Raw genomic sequence first — 21,879 nt, 5'->3', positions numbered from 1 at the left:
TGACTTTCCATTGTCAGTGACAATTCTTTGAGGAATTCCATACCTATAAATGATATGGGTGCGAATGAAATCGACAACATTTTCTTTTTTCACCGCACAAAGGGGAATAGCTTCAGCCCACTTAGAAAAGTAATCAGTGGCAACCAGTATATAAGCGTGACCACCAGATGACTTTGGTGTAATCGGACCAACCACGTCAAGACCCCATCCCTCGAATGGCCATGATGTCACAGTTGGATGTAGTGGTTCCGGAGGTTGGTGAATGAAGTTTGCATGAAATTGACATGCTTCACACTTTTTAACAAACTCTATGCAATCTTGAACCATTGAGGGCCAATAATACCCCGCTCTTTTGATACGATCATGAAGCTTAGGACCAGATTGATGAGCTCCATAAATCCCTGAATGAAATTCCTCTATTGTTTTGGCTGCCTCTTCATCTTCTAGACATCTCGACCATAGCTTGTCAAAAGATCGTCTATAAAGAGTCCCTTTAAAGAGAATAAAACGAGAGGCTCGACGGCGGATTTCTGTTCGATGTCGTGGATCATTAGGCAACTTTTGGCGATCCAAATAGTCGATGATTGGTTGACGCCAGTCTTCTTTGTCAATTTGGCAGACAGTGATCATGTCAACCTCCTTGACCTCGTCATCTTCAACTTCATATTCTTCAGGTGCAACTACCCAACGATTGCAAACAGGCACATACATGTTTCCTCTGCCCCCAGTGCCAAAGTGGCTGCAAGACCAGCAAGCGCGTCAGCCATCTTGTTGGCACTCCTTGGAACATGGCTTAGCTTGACAATGTCAAACTTGTCGAGCAATCTTGATGCATGTTTGTGATAAGGAATTAAATCCTCTTTCTTGACTTCATACTCGCCTAAAAGTTGACTTATGACGAGTTGCGAATCTCCATAAACATCAAGATCTTGAATTCCCATTTCAACCGCCATTTGAAGACCCATAATAAGAGCTTGGTACTCATCCATGTTGTTTGAGCACAACTGAGTTAGCACAAATGAGTAAGGTAAAACATGCTTTTCTGGCGACACAAAGACTACTCCTGCTCCTGCGCCGTCTTGACGAGCAGCCCCGTCAAAATACATTTCCCATGTTGGTAGTATTTCGATGTTAAACACATCTTCTCCAGGCAAATCAACGGACATCTCCCATTCAGGTGGTATTTGATGGTCAGCAAAGAAATCAGCGATGGCTTGTCCTTTGACAGACTTTTGTGGTACAAACATTATATCGTACTGTTTGATGTGTACAACCCATTTAGCTAGTCTTCCTGACAACACTGGTCTTGAGAGGATGTACTTGATTGGGTCGGATTTTGAGATGATATGGACTGTATGAGCTTGCATGTAATGCTTCAACTTTTGAATGGCAAAAATTAACGCAAGACAAATTTTTTCAATTGGTGAATAATTCAGCTAAGCATCCACCAACGTTCGACTCAAGTAATAAAGAGCTATCTCCTTGCGATCTTCAATTTCTTGAGCACACATTGCCCCCAATGATCTTTCTTGAGCAGCTATGTAAAGGATTAGAGGTTTTCCTTTAACTAATGCCCCCAAAACCGGCGGGGAGGACAAATACTTCTTTATATTGTCGAACGCTTTTTGACATGACTCATCCCATTTGAATGGAGCATCCTTTTTCATGAGATGACTAAATGGTTGACATATGCCTGCAAGATTGGAGATGAACCTCCGAATATATGCAAGGCGCCCTTGGAGACCGCGAAGTTCTTTGAGATTTCGTGGTTCAGGCATTTCTTGAATTGCCTTAATTTTGGTTTGGTCAATTTCAATTCCCCTATGTTTTACGATGAAACCTAAAAATTTTCTTGAGGTAACACCGAACGCACATTTGAGAGGGTTCATTTTCAATTGACATTTGCGTAGTCTTTCAAAGATTTTGCGAAGGTCACCTAGGTGATCCTCCCTCTTTTTAGACTTAACCACTAAATCGTCCACGTAGCACTCCACAATTTTGTGCATCATATCTTCGAAGATCTTTTGCATTGCACGTTGATACGTGGCCCCGACATTTTTTAAACCGAACGGCATAATTTGTAGCAAAAATATTTTGGGGTGCGAAATGTCGTGGCTTCTTGATCTTCAGGCTCCATGTGAATTTGATTGTATCCAGCTGTGCAATCCATGAATGACAATGCTTCATGTCCAGTGGTGGCATCGATCATGATTTCTGTGAATGGAAGTGGGAAGTCATCCTTGGGACATGCTTCATTCAAGTCACGGAAGTCCACACAAACTCGCAGTTGCCCATTTTTCTTCTTCACAGGGACATTGTTTGCTATCCATGTAGGGTATTTGACTTCACGAATGAACCCTGCATCGATGAGTTTGTTTACCTCAAATTCAATTTCCGGGATCAACTCTGGCCTGAATCGCCTTTGTGATTGCTTCTTTGGACTCACACCTTTTTTAATTGTTAATCGATGGACGACGACTTTCGGGTTAAGAGCTGGAATTTCTTTGTAACTCAATGCAAAGACATCTTTGTACTCAGAGAGTAATTTGAAGTACTCTTGTTCTTCCACTTGGGTAAGAAGAGCACTAATGTATATAGGGCGTGGGTCTTCAAGAGCACCAAGGTTTAACTCTTTTAACTCATCTACTGTTGCTTGCCCCCCGTCTTCAAGTGTCTTGGGAGCTTCATCAGTTTCTATTTCCTCATCGGGATTTGGCACCTCTTTAGCCGTCACATGATTTGTGGAAACAATCTCCTTATGTTCCTCTATAGCATGGTCTGACGACTCATTTTGGTTAGTGAAAACCACAGTGCGAACTCTTGCCTTTAAAGGTTGTTTCTTAGTGATATCTATGTCTTGCTTTCTTTTCATGCGAGAGGGAACAACACTTTTCGACTCATCATTTTCCATGACATTATCTTTCCTTTTCTTTATGCGACTAAAAGCTGACTGTCTTTGTTCTTTGCTAGAGGCATTTGTCATGCCTACGCGGTTAAAGACAGATACTTTTTTTCTTAAGGGTTGAAAACTTGAAGTTTCTTTCACCCTATGGTCACATTCTCCATGCCTATCGAACACTGAGACATGATTCCTCATAGTAGATGGTTGAAGTCGATCAAATACAGAAGTTCTGGGTGTGGGAACATCGTTCTCACCTTCACCTTCCTTGAGTTCCTCGGCAGTAATGTACTGTGAGGAAGAAGCGTCTACTTTACGCCATACACCCGACATACATTGAGATACTTTTGGATTTACTATCACCTCGGATTGTTGTACAACTGATTTTGTTGATGTATCATCATCAACTTGTTCCTCCTCACTTTCCACAAAGGAAACCATATTCGCCGTAACCACATCAAAGTAGTCTACCGGGAAATATTCCTCCAAAGTTACAGGAGACAACGGCTCTTGCTCAAGCAAATCAATAGGGAGGACCTTTTGCTTGCTGGCCTTTTTTGCTTTCTTTTTACCCTTTGAATGCTTGGATTTCCTCTTCTTTTGTTGCTTTCTTTTGCGATGAAAAGGTTGTGGTTTAGGATTATGCACTTGTTTCCTTGGCCTTCTCCTAGTCACCAATGTCCACCCTTCGTCATCATCTTCATCTCGGGAGTTAACATGTGTTTGGTGTTCAACCTGAGATGAGACTTCGTGTTGAATAGATTGACTCTCAACAAGTACACAGGCTCCAAACTTCCAAATTGCAAAGATTGAGCCTGAAATGATGGTTCAGTAGCTACCGAGGCATGATTTGATGTCACTGGCTCGTTGACATTTAGCTCGATTGTCCCATCCTTTGCCAATTGCATAATTTTCTCCTTAAGTGTTATACACTTTTCAATAGGATGACTAATCAACCTATGATACAGACAATAATTGGGATCGGATGTCTTGTTCATCTGCTCAGGGCGCTTTGACTTAGGCAACTCGATGATTTTGTTTTCCAGTAATTTGTCTAACATGCCAGACAAGTCAGAGTCTGGGAAAGGGTACTTCTTAGCTTGAAGCTCTTTCAAAGTGGGTTTATCTTTCTTGAAAAATCTCAAAGATGAACCCTTACTTTCTTCTTTCTTCTTCCCTGAAATTTTGATGGGTGCAGAAGAAGTAGTCACAGACAACGTCTCCTTAGTTGAACTTTTGGAGGATTTGTCATTTTTATATTACTCCTTTTTTTCTTTCCTGGCTTCTGAAGCAAGCCCCTTTTTCTTCCTGTTGTAGGTGATCGAGAGTTCCATGTCATGAGCTCTCGTTGCAAACTCTTGAAAAGATCTTGGTTTGATACCCTTTAGGATGTAATGCAGTTCCCAACTCATCCCAATAATGCACATTTCTATGGAAGAAGTTTCAGTGAGTCGATCCTTACATTCCAAACTTAGAGCGCGCCATTGGTTGATGTAATCAATGACTGGCTCTTCATCCCACTGCGTAGTTTGAGTTAGCTCAGTCATGCTAACGACACGCTCAGTGCTGAAGAATCGCCCCAAAAACTCCATTTCAATTTGATCCCAACTGTCAATGGACTCAGCCTCTAAGTTGGTGTACCAGTCAAAAGAGATTCCCTTAAGAGAACGAACGAATTTTTTAACAAGCAGGTCACTCTTGGTACCACCATTGCTGCACGTCTCTATGAAGTATGCAACATGTTGTTTTGGGTTACCCTTTCCATCAAAGAGTTGAAATTTTGGAGGTTGGTATCCAAACGACATTTTCAGCTAATCTATCCTCCTAGTGTAAGGCTTCACATAACGTCGACTATTATATGAACCTCCCCCTCCAAGTTGGCTCTTGACAGCATTGACTATCATAGCTTGAACTTGTTCAACAGTGATTAAATTTTGTGCCCCATTTGGCTTTAATTCCGCCGATTTAGTGCTACCATCTGAGTTGTCATCGCTTTCAGTCTCACTTGTTTTTTTCTCAAGTTTCTTTGTCAAAGCAGCAATTTGTTCATTTTGTTGTTTGATTTGAGCATCTTTTTCCTCCCCATCTTTCTTCAGCTGTTAAAGGGTACTGCTCATTTCAGCCAGTTGTTGTTCGACCGTCTTAGTGTGCGTCACCATAACAGCAATAAAAGTAGGTTCAGGTGAACTCACACTAAACTCATTCTCATGTCCTTCATAAGAGTGATCGAAGGATGAGTTTGTATGGATGACAGGCTCTAATGAACCAAACACAAAACTCTTATGTGGTTCATGAGTGGAGGACGTGAGAGACCTCACAGAAGCAGCAAGACGAGCGCGACTTTTTTGTGCTTTGGTTGGGATTGACGCGGCACGCAAGCTTCTTGCGGCGGATTCAACAATAGCTTGCTTCATTCCTCTAGTAACGATGCCCTCGTCAGTTTGGCTGTTAAGCATTTCAGCCAACTCAGTAGCCCTTTGTTGAGCTGTAGCAGAGATCATTTTGACGACAGGGGTCTTTGAGGCCATTTCAATTTATTTTTTTTTGAACGTGCGGAAACCGAGATGAGAGGAAATATAGTCCCACCGAGCGTGTCAAAAATTGTTTACACAAATTTCGCCAATACTATGTACCTATAATGTTTGGTATTAGGGAGGAGATGGAGTCTTTGTGACTTGTTCCATCTGAGCCTCCTTTAAACCCTATAAACGTACGAATTTTGATACTTGAAGAGTGGAGATGAAGAGCGAAAATTGTCCCACTGGGCGTGCCAATTTGTAAACCATAAAAATTCAAACCTGCAATACATAATTAAAGAGGAAGAAAATATATGGAAACAATGATTTTTATTGATAGTTTGTGGATTACAACTCTCGTAGATCTCTTGATTCCTCTCTCCAAAGGGTTAGGGTTTTGTATTTGTTTGTAGTACGGGACCTTATCGGCTTAATCCATACTATGTACCTACAATGTTTGGTAGTAGGGAGGAGATGGGTCTTTGTGACTTATTCCATCTGAGCCTCATTAAACCTAGAAACGGCGACTGGGAGAAGATGGGGTCTTTGTGACTTATTCCATCTAAGCCCGATTAAACCTAGAAACGACAACCTCTTTATATAGAGAGTCATAAAGTAGTTTACAAGATAATAATCATATGTTCTACGAGATCTTGATGATAGATATCTTAATTTTTGATATTATCTCTTAATTTACATATATCAGACACCTAATAATTAACAAAATTTCGGTGTCAACAAATTCCTCCTCGAGACTTGTTGTGGAGATTTGATATCGGATGCAACTTGGTCTCGAAATTTTCCTGTAGAATTTGAAAGCAAATTTGGCATGCCCCCATAGATCCCACATATTTTGAAACTTGGAGAACGGAGATGAAGAGCGAAAATTGTCCAACTGAGCGTGCCAATTTGTATAAATTATAAAAATTCAAACCTGCAATACATAATTAAAGAGGTAGAAAAATATACGGGAACAATTATTTCATTGATAATTTGTGGGTTACAACTCTCGTAGATCTCTTGATTCCTCTCTCCAAAGGGCTAGGGTTTGATATTTGTTTAAAGTACGGGGCCTTGTCGGCTTAATCCATACTTTGTACCTACAATGTTTGGTAGTAGGGAGGAGATGGGGTCTTTGTGACTTGTTCCATCTGAGCCTTATAAACCTATAAATGACCCTCTTTATATAGAGTATTGTAGAGTAGTAAACAAGATAGCTATTAAATATTATATGTGATCTTGATGATAATATCTTATATGTATATATATATATATATATATATATATATATATATATATATTATCTTCTTATTTACATATATCCGACACTTAATAATTAACAAAATTTCGGTGTCAACAAACGCCCCCTCGAGACCTGTTGTGGAGATTTGACATCGGATGCAACTTGGTCTCGAAATTTTAATGTAGAATTAGAAAGCAAATTTGGTATGCCCCCATTAAATCTACGAGTTTTGAGACTTGAAGATTGGAGATGAAGAGCGAAAATTGTCCCACCGAGCGTGCCAAAAATTGTTTACACAAATTTCGAGTCTAAATAAATAAAGACGGGAAATAAAGTAACAAATGAATTTATATTAATATACGAATTTTGGGTACAATCTCTATATAACAATTTATAATAAAATAAACTAAATCCTCTGATTCTGTTCCGCAGCTTGATGATGACACGTGTGTGACACCTGTAGGTTGACGTTTGATGACGTCGACTTGAGTTTGAATGCAGGGTGACGTTTGATGATGTCAACCTGTATTTGAGGGTTTTGTTTGAATACACCTTAACGAGGGCTTTGAAGCTTAGTCCAATTCAAATGTGTTTGAGTGTATCTGAACAAGTCGGCACGAGTTTGATGTGCTTGTTGACTTACTTCAGAGAGAATTCCGTTTGAGTTTTATGAGCTCTTGGAATAATGATTTCTGCATCCCCTCAACTGATGGAGGAATGGTGTATTTATAGGAGATGAGAACCCCTTGAGTGGACTTAGTAGGTCTGGGCCTGGCCCATTTTATGACTTAAAAGTCTTTTAACCTGGTCCGTTTAATTTATTTTATAACCCGAATTTTATTTAATTAATTCAGATTATTTATTTAGGTGGGCCAAAATTAATTAAAATGGATCATTCATATGATTTTAACCCAAATTAATTTATTTAATTTAATGTATGACACTCATAAAATTTTTGTGTCTACATAGTTTTAAGGGGTTTTTTGAGGGGAGGGGAAGGGGTTACGAGGAGGGGTGCTGTGGTTAGTGGGGAAAGGGGAGGGGGTCTAGGTGGCACCAGCACTGGGGGCAAGAGGGGTAGGCTAAGAGTGGGTAGCAGGGGGTGGCTCGCGTTGGGGAAGGGTAGTTGCCATTTTAAAAAAAAAATTGTTAAGTTTTTTTTTTTCTCCTTTTTTTTTTTTATCAATCACGCGTTGACACATGTCTTGGTAATATGTAATGACAGGTTGTTGACCACATTTTGACCAGATGGGTCTGCTGAGGCAAACTAATATCAAAGATGGGATTATTAGAAAATAATCCAAAATTGGTATTGTTCAGAGTAAATCGGTCAAAGTTGATATCATTAAAGTGATTTTTTCCAAATAAAATAAAGGATATAATAATATGATTTTTTTTTATATTGAAAAACAAAAATCAAAAAACAAAAAAATTATACCAACAAGTCTTGAAGTGATGTCCCGTTAGACGTGTTAGAAATTAACCCGAACGACTAATCTAATAAAAAAAATCCGATTTAAATTTTAATCTATGCGAACACATGGATCTAGCATAAATCAACATAAAAATAGAGTTATTTAGGGTAAGTTAATCCCTAGTCTTAAGGTGAGTCTTTAGACAAGTCTTGAGTAAGATTCTAGCAATAATCTCTACCAAGACTACATATAGTCTTGAGATGAGTTTTGGATTGAGACTATACAAATGGACAAAAATAATTATGTTGTCCAATAGTGAGTTGCCAACTCACCATACTAAAATAATTAATAAATATATAAATAAATTAATGTTATAAATATTAATTGGATAAGTAAATCTGAAGTGAGTCTTGGAATAATTTGTAAAATTGAAGAAAGTCTTGTATGAGCCTGAATAATAAAAAAGTAATTAAAAGTAAGTGGAAATCTGACGTGACAGAGTATGAAGTATAAATCTCAGTGTTGGGATAAACTTACCCTTAATCTCAAGAAACCCCTTCTTAATAGTAGTACTTTATATTGACACCTTTAATTTGGAGTGTGAGAACTGAGAAATTAAGAATAACAGTCCGTGTTCACTAACACGTTCCAAAACGTTATTAAAGTTGTGCCAAAATCAAACCATCAAACAATTGAGGTTAGGGTTTGAAACAAAAAAAGAGGGCAAATTTCAATTCATTCAAAAATGGACATGGTTGAGAAGAACAACGCCATTAACAATCAAGGTGTTGCTGATAATTCTCTGCTCGATCGAGAAGCCGAAGATCGTGAACGTCAAGCCCGCGACCTTAAAGCCGGCCTTCACCCCCTTAGGGTACTTTCTCTCTCCTCCTTTTCCCCCTTTTTTTGCAATTCGTCGCGATTTTCAGGAACTAATTTAATGTGATTGTCAATTTATTGAAATTGTATGATAAAATAGTGAATTTGATGATACGAGTATGATTAGTTTGATGGTCAATTGAATTCATAATTTTATATTTGGCAATTTTAATTAAACTTGAGTTTAAAGGTACAGTTTTTCGAATTAATTTGTTGCAATTTAGCTTTTTTCTGCAATATTTTTTTTTATAATTGAATTTATTGTAATTTATTTTGGTTTTGAACATGTTTAATGTATGGGGGTGTGGTTTTTAGCAAATATGAATGGCTTGTACCTGGGTTTCAGTTGGATAATTAATCAACATTATATGTTTTTTTTTTTTTTTTTTTATTAAGGGATATGTTGGCTAAATGAGTCAATTATACTGGTAGTAATACAATGCAGCTCTGTTGTAATGAAAATTTGCTGTCTCGGGGATGAGTGCTGCTGTGATAAATGAATATTAAAGTGTAATGAGGCCTGTTTTTGAAGTTCATTGTTTACACATCTTCTGGTTTGAAGGGGTATTGGGTATCTCTTTTTCTTTGCCAACTCAAACTTTTCGTCAAGCCTTTGATACAGTAATGGATATCTGTGGACCTTGATGTAAAATTTAGGTCTTTTCCTTGTGATTTTATGAATCAAGTTTTCATATTTATCCCATGATGTTATAGGAGCTATTATTTTCTAGCTTAGTAGATCTATGGGGGCGACTAATCCCTTTGAACAATAGATTTTTGGGATCAGGGGTGGGGGTTTCAGTGAGCGAGTGAGAAGCCGTACTAAGGTCATCTTTCAGCATCCTTAGGAAATCATATACTATTAGTTTACAACTTTACACACCATCTCATCCTCACCGTTTTGTTTGTTTGCGATGAAGTTTATTCTTTTGACAAGATGTTATAGACATGATGCTACTTAGTGAAAGCACAATGGAACAAGCTTCATGTTATAGACTAGCGTTATCAACTTTATATATAAAGAGAAACTTGTGAATTCATGCCCAGTTTAGTGATATGGAGGACACACAATTCTTATTTGGTGGATAAGTAATAAGGTTATGATTTATTAAGACACCAACTGTTTGCAAAAGGGAAGGCTAGGGACAAAATCAAATTAACACATCTAATTTTTCTAACTTTAGTTGCTCTTTTAAATTTTTAATTGGCATTTGGGGTATTTTGGGGGTATTGCTGGGTCTAACTGGGTATTAAAAAATTGTTTTGGTCGCTTTGATAGACGGGTAGGAATAAGCAGATTAATCAATTGTGTAGCAGAAGTTTTGTTAGCTTTTTGTTGACCTACCAGTGTATAGGAAAGCTTGCCTAAGGCGCACGTAGGAGCTAGGAAAATGGGGTTCAGCTTTTTTTTCTTTTTTTTTTTTTTTTAGCTAGAAAAGTTCATTTAAATATTTTTTTTTATTTATTTATTTTTTTTTTTTTTGGGGTAGTTTGCTCACTTTTATGAGGCGCACAGGGCATGCCTAGGTGCAGCTGGATTTCTGACTTCCTGTTGCCCTAGAGCGCCTTGAGCTTTGGGGAGTGTTTGTTCCTCGTGCACTGCATCAACAGTATTCATTTGCATGCTTAGGCTATGGGAGTAATGTATTAAGTGGGGAATGCATGTAACTTTGAGGGTAGCTAAAGAGATATATGTTGTGTATATTAATGAGAATGACTCAATATGGTAGAGCTTGAAATGAAGAATATATGTTTTAATGTCTTTCCTTTTTGCTTGGTCTTCCTTCATAACTATAAGTGGTTGTATTGGACATCACATTGTTGATTTGAACTTTGAGATACTCTCTATGACAAGTTAATCACCAAAGTAATTTGGTTTGTGTTTTGAGTTTTGCATTGAGGGTGATTGTTTGTGAGAGATCTACAAGATTAGTTAACTTCTTTGGAGAAAAATTAATTTGGCTGATGTAAATTGAGTGTTAAAGGCACATTTGCATGATTTTTTTTTAATATAGGTTCCACTGAAGTTCTTGCTTAATTGGTTGAGTATAATGAACATGGCTTTCGGATTCAATAAATATTTTGTTTTACTAAGAGTTGACTTAATATTGGGTTCAGTTGTTGAATAAAAGTTAGGGTTTTTGTTGAACTCACAGATCTTAGTTTGAAAATTATGCTGCATACAGAGCTTATTTGAAACTGATCCTAATAAAATTGATTTGTGATAACATGATTGGAAAGTGAACTTTGGGTTTGGATCAGTCAGGTCTAGTGTTAATTGCTATAGTATTTAATATAAGGTTGATGTATACGCAGAAGAGCATGTGTTTTAACAAGATTTTGTTATGATGTCAGCTATCTTAATTAAGTAATTAGTTTTATGAGCCGAATTGTTTTCCTTTGCTACAGTTTTCTCAGACAGCCAGACCTTATGTTTTCAACTTTCTTAATTTTTATTCTTGATTTCCTTTCAAAACTCCCTTAATTTCTTAAATGCTCTTTCATTTACTCACTTTACTCACCTTTTTTCAAACTCTTTTAAATGATGGTCTTGTTATGTCCGTTTCTATATATCGTACAATTCCTTATGACGATTCATGTTAGCCGACCCCAAATCATTTTGGGACTAAAGCTTTGTTGTTATTGTAGTTTTATTTGAATAGTATAATCAATTCTTTAATAAGGGTATGCTTGGATTGATAGTAATGTATTGCTAGGGTTATGAAATTCATCTAAACTAGGAGATAGGGATGGTGTGATTGCAAGGAGTTTTGTGTAATGGTGATGTAGTGATAGGTGAAGAAAGGGAAACTATTACCCTCATTTTGGGGGTAATAGTTGCACTAGGAGGAGGTGGGTAACTATTAGTCTATTACCCTCATCATGAGGGTAATGATCCTCCACCTCTCTCATTTCCTTATGTCACAAATACTTTATTTCATTTAGAAACACCTTATCTCCCTACAATAACATCTCTAATCACTTATGTTTTTCCTTGTTTGACTTTTATTACCCCCTTAATTTATCACCCTGAATTCAAGCATGGCCTAAGTGTTAAGGCCATAAGGTTGCTCTCGAAGTGCATCAAATTATGAACTAGTATTTAATAGGTTAGATGATTTGTCTTTCTACTAGATGACCAACTCCTTGTTGCACAAGTGTTCACTTTTGAACCTGAGTAAGTGTTTACCTTTCATATTTCCAGTTGAATTCACAAAAGTAATAATAAAAAATGGCGAATGTCCTGTGCGCTGTCATTAAAGAAAAATTTCTCCTAAATTACAAGAATGCTTCTGCTTTACATAATATGATTATTGTGCATACAGTCATCTCTAACATTTTGCTGATCATTGCAAACAGCACAAGTTTGTATTTTGGTATACTCGTCGAACTCCTGGTGTGCGTACACAAACACCTTATGAAGAGAGCATAAAGAGACTTGTGGACTTTAGCACTGTAAGATTGCTTATGAATTCATTAATGCTGATTATTCCTTCAGTCATTATTTTGATATTGCTTCTTGATTCTTTTGGGTATATATAGGTTGAAGGATTCTGGGTCTGCTATTGTCATTTTGCCCGTCCTTCTACATTACCAAGCCCAACTGATTTGCATCTTTTCAAAGATGGAATTCGCCCACTATGGGAGGTAAATTCTCGATGCTAGATTTTGAATGCATTTTTCTTGAGCATGATAATGCTTTCTGACGTTTTCTGTGGTCTCTCATTTTGATGTATAATTGGCGCTTTCTTTTCTTTTAACAATTGTGGTTATACTTTATTAGGATTCTGCTAATTGCAATGGTGGGAAGTGGATCATCCGATTCAAGAAGGCTGTTTCAGGGCGCTTCTGGGAAGACCTGGTCAGTGTTTCAAATTTGTAGTTGTAGTTGTTGTAAATCTTTCTTAATTATCTGATCTTTTGATATCCTTGTTGAGCTGTTTGAATTGTCTATTGATTGAATGTTGTGGGCGTTGTTCTAGACATTCTTGGTACCTATGTAGAAATTGTATGGGGAAGGATGAAATCGATCATCTTGCTCTATGAAACAAGCAGATTGCAACACTTTTTTTTTTTTGACAGATGATTGCAACTATGTGACTTTGTCTTGACAACTTTTATTGTAGGATTTATCTTTTTTTTTTTTTAGGGGAATTTATCATAATTTATTAATTTTTACTAAAAGCTTTAACCATGAATTGTGAATTAAGGAAGAGTAAGATTTTTTTGTCAAAAGAATACCATTTTTTTTGAACTGGCATTTAATTTTTGAGGAAAAAAGCCTCTACAGAATACTCCCAAGTGTCGCTTGCTGTTGCTATATTATTATAAAACTAGTGAGTAGCCCGGGCGGTCAGGGTTGCTACTTTTATAATGGTGCTACTGGGGCATTTTTTTTAAGGATTTTGAAATATAAAATCGATATACTTTGTATATTATAAAATGTGTTTTTTTTAATAATTAAATCATGTGGTTTATACTTATGTATATATTCTTGACAAGATGGTTAATAAGCCACCTTTGTTATAAGTGGTTGGGGGTTCAAATCCCCTTAACATTATATTTTTATATACAAGTATGAAGTAATGTGGATTGCTTGGGTGATGATGTGGCATAAAGAGATGTTGGGTAGGTGATGTGGCATCATGAAGTATTTGTGAAGTGACGTGGCGTATTATAAAAGTATTTACGTGGTATATGGACGTTTTTATAAACGCCTTTTAATATATTAGTAAAGATATTAATAGAGATTCTAATTTCCCCCATCACTCAATAAAGTAGATGCATTTTGGGAATTCCATCCTTGAGTATTTATTATGTTAAGTTGCCGACTTTCCTAGAATTCTTGTATTCAATTTTTATTTTTTTTTTACCCCATTAGCATTCCAAATTGATATATGTGACTATTATTGCCAGATGGAATCAATTATCTGTTTATTGTTATTCTGTTGGAACTCTTGGAAGTATCACTGAAAAACTCGCCCAATCTCTCTCTCTCTCTCTCAGGATGAGTCAATTTGCTGGCCTAATGTTTATTCTTCTTCTTCTTCTTCTATTGATCAATAGGCTTGCACATTGTTTAAACTTTAAATCTGGTTTTGCTTGTTTATATTCCAGGTTTTAGCCTTGGTAGGTGACCAGCTTGACTATGGTGATAATATCTGTGGTGCTGTACTCAGCATAAGGTTTAGTGAGGACATATTGAGTGTTTGGAATAGGAATGCATCCGACCATCAGGTTCGCATTTTAAAATTATCACCACCAAACTTAAGATAAAAGTTTTTATAATCTTATGTGTTAATCTGTTTCTAACTCTCAAATTTTACGTGGGTTGTAGGCTGTGATGGGATTGAGAGATGCTATAAAACGTCATTTGAAGCTTCCCCACAGCTATGTGATGGAATACAAGCCTCACGATGCTTCTCTACGTGACAACTCTTCATACCGAAACACATGGCTGAGGGGATAAATTAAGACGGGATTTTTGTATACAGGAAGTGTATCTTTGAAGGGAGGTTCTTGACGCACTTGTTAATGTTCCTGTTTTTAGGAGTCGTAACTTATCTTGGGTCCTCACTTCCCAAATGTTCCTTAATGGCCAAAATCACACTGAAGTGATGCCAGCTAAGTGATATTATTATGTATCAATCTGTTGAACATGTTTATGTTGGACCTGAATATTTGCAAGGCTCTTGAAAATATATGACAGGATCCTTGCCAGAAATCTGTAATGAATACTGTAACTAGGTCAATACTTTTGGAATTTACACTATTTCAGCATCTAGATTTTAATTGTAGGGTGAGATAATGAGACAATGTACTTTTACTCCTTTCAGTTTTACTTACTTGCAAGTTGCAACGCTTTGACTAAAAGCGAGCCTTTCTGTCGGACTGTTGCAAGACTTTGCAACTAAAATTAAAAGGAGGAATTATGACAAAATTTGTGACAGCCTGTGTTTAAAACATGCTACGGAGTACTAAATGAAGTCATGGAGGAAAAATATACAATATTTTTTTTTTTTTTTTTGAAACCAGCAATTTAAGGGTATTTAAGTTAAATTATGTCAAACGGAGTAGCTTATTGATAATATAATCAAACATGACCTGCCTTGACTCTATTTGAATTGACCCAATTTCGAAATCACCCAAACAATCTAAACCGAATTGATCTGATTGGTACTTGACTAGGGCGTGTTCGGCGCTAGCTTTTGAGTAGCTTTTAGTGGTTTGACCAAGTCAAACCACTACTTAACAAAAAATGTGAGTGTTTGACAAAATAGTGGTTAGGATAGCTTTTAGTGGTGGAGGTAGCTTTTATGAAAAGTTAGATAAATTAGCTTTTAAAATTAGAGGTAGCTTTTGAGGTAGCTGTTGAAAATTTAATCTATAATTTTAAAAATAAAATATTGATTTTTATATGTAACAGCTAGTCAACCGCTATTTTACCAAACACTCATATCTAAATTATTTATTTTCACAACTAACATTTTGTTGACAGCTAGCAGTTATCTACACAGCTAACAGCTACCTCTACAGCTACAGCTACCTTCACAGCTATATTTTGCCGAACACGCCCTAGAACAACGTTATTGTTGGCTGTAGACCTGTAGTTGGTATTATTTCAACTAAAAACATAATCGACTAATGTTGTTCCTTCTAACATCAATTTTTTTTTTTTTTCTAAAGTTTTTAATACATGTAAACCCAATACAAGCATGATCACTAAATAAACTGCAATCCATAAATTCAAACAAAGAATATGGTGGCTTGGCGTGGCACACAAACACAATGGAAGTCTTCTCCAAAATAATGTATTAAAAATTGATATTGTGAATTGCTTGGTTGGTTCTTCAATTAAGTGACTAAGTGAGAACTACTTAGCGTTGGTCCCTCATGCATGGTGCGCACAAGTGAAAGCAAGAATATATTATCTTTGACCATTAAATAAATATTTGTGACTATAAAAAAATAAAATAAAAATTGTGAAAAATAATTTTTCTTGCCCATAATGTGAGGGAGAATGTGAATATTTTGACAAAGATGTAAGCAAGCAATGCCCTTTTTTTTTTTTTTTTTTTTTTTTGGAAATAAAAGCAATGCTTCTTATCAAGAACATTTTTCCCTTCATAATTATATACTAGATGTAAGCTCGTGCGATGCACGGTTCTAGTAATCATTTTATTTAATTTAAAATTGCGTATATTTAGAAAGATCATTCATTAAATATATAAATAAAATTCCTAATATCATAAGATAATTTTTAAATTTTAACACTAAAGTTATCTTTTATTGTTTTATTTATTTATTTTATGTGACGCTTAAATTTAAAATCTCAAACCTTATTCACTAATTTTGCTTATGTGACAATTTAAATTTTTAATTCAAAAAAGAAATGACAAATCTCGTTTTTTTATTGATCAAAATAAGTCTTTTGCCTATGCATTTATTTAATATACTCGTTTGGTTCAAAATGTTAGTCTCATTTATAATTGTTTCACTATAAAATATTATGGGAAATTAGTCATATGAAATTTAGTTTAATTCGTCTCAATGAGTACATTATTAAAATCAAACTTTTACCATATTTTCTAGGGAGAGATTAAAGATATTAGCGATTAAAAATTTGCCGTCTCAATGAGTACATTATTAAAATCAAACTTTTACCATATTTTCTAGGGAGAGATTAAAGATATTAGCGATTAAAAATTTGCATCCATTTATGTAAAAAAGATAATTATTACTTTTTTTTAATTTATTTTAGAGAAGATAATAATTGGTTGTTTTTACTTATGTGTCAAAATTCTTAAATCTCATTCGTCACTTTTGCTTAGGTGGCGAGTAAATTTTTTAATTCTAAATATTAATCTAATTTTTCATTGGACAAAATGATACCTTTTTTTATGTGGCGCGCCATATGCTCCCGAAAAATGCCTACTTTATTTATATATATTAGATTATTTTCTTTTTTATGAAATATTCCTTTTTAATTTATACTCGTATATACTTTTTGTTGCTATTGTTGTTATCCATTATCTTTTTAGGCGTTAACACATATTACTTAGGGGCCATTTGGTTGGGGGTAATCAACAAAGAGAATGGGAATCAACTGGCATTTGTTGTTGTTTGTTATGCGCTTTTTTTCATTCCCATGCCCCCCCTCCATTAGCCCAAATCCTTCCAACTCCATTCCCCACCCCCCTAGACTTTTCCATTCCCTTTCCCTAGCCACCCCTCCACCACCACACCTACATTAACCACCACCCTTATACCTTACCTCCACCACCCAGTCGCACCTCCACGGATCCACCGACATGCGCCGCCCCTTCCCCGACCTTCGCCGCCGCTTCCCTGACCTTCCTCTACCCCAATTTCCACGACCTTCCCCGATTTCCACCACGACCTTTGCCGCCCCATCCCCACCCCTCACCGCACCTACCCCACCCCTCGCCGCAACTACCCTCTCCTCCCCTCGTCGGTCTTCCTCACTGTCGAAACCCACCATCAAAAAACCTAAAATAAACATCTCCTTCACCGTTAAACGGCCGACCGGCCCTCCCCTAACATCAAAACTCTAGGCTCTAGGGTTTCGAGGGTGGGGGTGGGTCGGCCAACGGGTTTCACGGGGAGTGAGTAGTGATATTAGAATCTAGGGTTTTCTAGGCTAAGGAGGACGGGGGAGGGTTGACATATGTTGGGTCGACGAGGGACGGGGGAGGGCTGGCGGATGGCGACGAACGGTGGAGGAGGCGCGGTGACTGGTTTGGTGGCTGAAATATGTGGAAAGCTAATGACTTTGGTGGTTGTGTGGTGGTTGTGTGGTGGTGGGAGTAGTGAGATTGTTTCCCTTTGTTTTTAAAACAAACAACATGACAAGTTTTAGGTATTTTCATTCCATTCTTCTCCTTTCCCTTTGTTCATTCCATTCCGATTACTCCGTGCGAACCAAACGACCCCTTAATCTTATTCAATACTCAGTCTGTTTTATAATGATCTTTCTACTTTAATTCTAATGTAGGCTTATGACTTTTGACTACCACAATTTTTTAAAATGGACGACTAATATTATTTATATTTTGATTTATTTTTAATCAGTAATTTTAATTAAAAATATTTTTTTCATTATTTTAAATATATTTTTATCTTCTAGGAATTATTTTTTAACATTTTTAAAAAATATATATTAAAATAACAATCGATGATGTCATCATTGTTTACGTGTCACTTTTTATTTAATTTTTTCCTTCCAAAATGCAAGGATGTTGTCAAATTTTTTTTCCTTTTTAAGCTACTCTATTTAACATAATTTTGAAATATATTCCATTTGAATTTTTAAATTTTAAATTTTGGGTTTTCTACACATATTATGCTATTTAGTTGTTCACGAGTTGTTAACAATTGTTAATAATATAATTTAATTGAAATTTCTTAATTAAAATGAATATCATACACTTATAATAATAAAAAAAATAAAAATAATTCACCACAAGATTTGAACTCACAACCTCTAATTCTAGAACTAATTGTCTTACCACCAAGCTATGTGATTTTTTATGTGATCTTTTGAATACAAAATATTAATATATAACAAATGACAATATGAACAACAAATTTAATTAGAAGAAAATTAAATCATAAATTACAACATATATTATGATGAGTTCCATGTAATAATGCAGAGCATCGCCCGAGCCCAAAAACTATTATTTATATATTAAAAGGCGTTCCTAAAAACGTTTATGTGCCATGTGGCACCCTCGCCATGTCATCTTTCAACTATGAGTGTATTCTAATAAAAATGTCAATCATGAGATTCGAACTCACAACCACAAAAATATGCATTAGATGTCTTACCATCTCATCCATATATTAATCATAAATTAATACTCGACTCAGAAATATATAATTATATGGATTGGATGGAGATCTCAACATTTAATAACTGCAATTCTTAAAAAAAAATAAAAAATTTAATCCTATTATTTGCTAATTGTGATCATCGAGATAATACATACAAGCAAGAAAAATTAACTATTGTTATAAATTTTAGTTATTTAATTATTTTGATAATAATTATGTCTTTATTTCATTATATTATAAATTTTATACAAAAAATATGTCTATACGGAGTATAATTTTTTTTACAAGAACATGTTTATATAATTAGTCAATAGTTGTTCCATAAATAATTTATTCAAAGGTTTAATGAGAAACTATTATAAATTATATACAAATAATGAATAAATAAATAATAAAGAATGAACATATCTATTCAATTACAAGTTTTTTAAAAAATAACCCGGAACATCGCTCGGGACACTGCCCACACACTAGTTCTTATTTTAAAACCGTGCATTGCACATGGTTAATGTAGTTCTAGAAATAAAATATTCACCACTTCACCGTGATACCATGCAATTAAATATACATGCACACTATTTGCATTAGTCTTGAATTAGATGTTCACAACTAAATACTAAAAAGTCATACTTTTCTACCCTTCAGATTGGACTGGTTTTTTCTTTGATTCGGTTCAACCCTGTTTGGTCCCTTTTTTTTCCGTCCTGATTGGTTTTTGCTCTTCTAACTATGTACTTGTAGACACTTTGTTGTTTTAATGAGCATATGCATTGTAGATGAGTACATTAGAGTTGTTGGCCTGGCGTACAAACAAGACATGGAAGTTGGAAGTATAATGGAGAAAAAAAAAAAAAATATTATGTGTAAATTTGAATAATTAATATATGTATACACGTGGTACAATTTATTCAAAATATTATTATTTATTTGTGCCATTTGCATGCTTTTAGATTATTCTGATTCCTATATCCTATATACGAGTATCTTATATAATTTGTCTAAAGTAGTGTTAGCTTTAATAATGCATGCAATACTTTGATACTTATCCAATTATTCTCGTAAAAATAATAAATAAAACTTTAAAAATTATGCATGCATTATAATCCCTCTATATATACACGCTGGTGACAACAAGTTTATTGCATTGCAAAGCATAAACTTCTTTCAGCTACTCTATTTGATTAAGGTATGTATATATACTTTCTTCCCTCTTAATAGGTATATTTTTACGCACTACTGTATTTTATATTATATTATTGTGGATCGGTTGAGTTTCTATTTTTTTTTCTTGTTAATTAAAATGTAACACTTATGAATGCATGAAATGAAATTAGCCAAGCAAAGGTAAGAAACTAAGAATGGCCTCAATTCAAGTGGATAGCCAATTCAATGACAAGCAGAAGGCTGCAATCGAAAAGGCGACGCAGGAGGCACAAAACATCCTAGCCAACAACGACAGTGCGAAGGACGCGCAGCCACATCTGCTGGTTAAAGTAGCAGGCGCTATGAAGAATTCTCAACACCGGCCAATAAGGCTAATGAAAACCCATGATGCTAAGGGAAAATTTGTCACAAACCCTCCAGGGACCATCGGCGGAGAAGCATCCGGTGCGTTTGTGCACGAAGGCGCTACCTCGCAAGGACAACTTCCTGTGGTTGTAGGCTCAAAGTGTGCACTCATATATGGTACCTTTGACAAGTCTTTCCCTGCTCTTGGGTATCTTTTGGCTTGGGACATGCCCGAAATAAGCCTTGGCAGTGAGCTTAAGGTAAGTAATAGACACATGTTAAGTTACAATTTTTTTCTAAAAAACCCAGAGAAAAAGTTCAAATTTATTACAATAGACACACTAAATTTTAAGTGAGCTTAAGGCTTGGGACATGTTAAGTTACAAATTTAAGCCTTGGCAGTGAGCTTAAGGTTTGGGACATGTTAAGTTACAAATTTATAACAATAGACACACTAAATTTTAATAACAATTTTCTAACGTGTGCCCATAGACACATGTTAAGTTACAAAAAACAATCAACACTCTAAAATTTACTAAAAAACCCAGAGAAAAAGTTCAAATTTTTGAAAATAGCGAATCCTAAAGGATAATTTATAAACTTCCTCATTTTTAAATTAATTGATTGTGGAAACATTATCATTGGACCGATTTGATAGAATAATTATATAAATATACATGCTTTAAAACATACATGTAATCAGCCCATGGACACAGGTTAGAAAATTCCTTAATTTATAAGAAAACATTCAAATAAGAAATATGTGTACGAACACATATAAACCAACAATTTAGTACATGGAACGGAGATAATATGCATATATATACACCGTAATAAGACTAATAACACGCAATACAAACATGAATGAGTTGAATGAAGGAACAAAAAAAATATGAATTAATATTAGCAATGTTTGAAGGTGTTTGTGTTAGCTGGAGATCCTTACAAGCTCGAGAAGATGGAGTGGAGTGAAATCGAACGAAGGCTAAATGCTTCCGGCAACAAAAGCACCTCTATCGACCACGAGATAGGCGCTATAGCCACTGCTGAGATCAAGCACACCCATAACACCAACATGCGGTCTCTGGTTGCTGCCAGTTTCGATCGTTTCGAGCCCAAGGCTTAACTATAACAAGTTAGCCAGGCCAAATGCGTTATAATCTATATTAGAGGTACTTAAGATTTTAATTATGCAACTTTATATTATCATGTTTTGTTTTATGCTTATGAATAAATAATGCCCCATGGTTTTGTAACGCTAACTCATAAAATCTATGCTATTATATATTATCTATGCACTTATTGGTAGTTCAATTCCTCTCTATCATTTCTGTATTATTGCACTTCCATCATTCCTGTACCAAAACCTAAGCTATGAAGAATGGGATGAAAAAATGGGGATGCCCCAATTTCTCATAGTAAGAAACAAAATTTGTTTCTCACATGCGATTTTCGTAAATAAACCACCAACTTTATTCAACTTTTTCATTATCAACTTTATTCAATTGTGAAGCCACAATAATGAAAAAGTTGTTGATTTATTCACGAAAATACCCCCAT

The 21,879-nt window shown here is 35.5% G+C and overlaps 2 protein-coding genes across 2 annotated transcripts; both read left to right on the top strand.

The window, feature by feature from the left end:
* Positions 1-8,702: 8,702 nt before the first annotated feature.
* On the top strand, positions 8,703-14,826 carry LOC110707515 (eukaryotic translation initiation factor NCBP-like). The gene is made up of 6 exons (XM_021885528.1): positions 8,703-8,947; positions 12,313-12,408; positions 12,496-12,600; positions 12,737-12,814; positions 14,071-14,190; positions 14,291-14,826. Exons 1-6 carry the CDS (start codon positions 8,819-8,821, stop codon positions 14,420-14,422), a joined length of 660 nt encoding a protein of 219 aa, XP_021741220.1. The 5' UTR covers positions 8,703-8,818; the 3' UTR covers positions 14,423-14,826.
* Positions 14,827-19,903: 5,077 nt separating this feature from the next.
* On the top strand, positions 19,904-21,638 carry LOC110707514. The gene is made up of 3 exons (XM_021885527.1): positions 19,904-19,996; positions 20,145-20,579; positions 21,239-21,638. The coding sequence occupies exons 2-3, from the start codon at positions 20,169-20,171 to the stop codon at positions 21,443-21,445; spliced, it is 618 nt and encodes a 205-aa protein (XP_021741219.1). The 5' UTR covers positions 19,904-19,996; positions 20,145-20,168; the 3' UTR covers positions 21,446-21,638.
* Positions 21,639-21,879: the final 241 nt, after the last annotated feature.

This window comes from Chenopodium quinoa, unplaced genomic scaffold (assembly GCF_001683475.1).
Source record: "Chenopodium quinoa cultivar QQ74 unplaced genomic scaffold, ASM168347v1, whole genome shotgun sequence".
Lineage (NCBI taxonomy): Eukaryota > Viridiplantae > Streptophyta > Magnoliopsida > Caryophyllales > Amaranthaceae > Chenopodium > Chenopodium quinoa.
The sequence above is the reverse complement of the archived record's forward strand: the minus strand, read 5'-3'. Positions and strand labels throughout refer to the sequence as shown.

Bases quoted from the DNA above. Each gene is read 5' to 3' on its own strand.
- LOC110707514 (XM_021885527.1), top strand. From the start codon at position 20,169: ATGGCCTCAATTCAAGTGGATAGCCAATTCAATGACAAGCAGAAGGCT. The intron at 20,580-21,238 runs GTAAGTAATAGA...CAATGTTTGAAG, and splicing joins GCCTTGGCAGTGAGCTTAAG to GTGTTTGTGTTAGCTGGAGA.
- LOC110707515 (XM_021885528.1), top strand. From the start codon at position 8,819: ATGGACATGGTTGAGAAGAACAACGCCATTAACAATCAAGGTGTTGCT. The intron at 12,601-12,736 runs GTAAATTCTCGA...ATACTTTATTAG, and splicing joins GAATTCGCCCACTATGGGAG to GATTCTGCTAATTGCAATGG. The intron at 12,815-14,070 runs GTCAGTGTTTCA...TTTATATTCCAG, and splicing joins GGCGCTTCTGGGAAGACCTG to GTTTTAGCCTTGGTAGGTGA.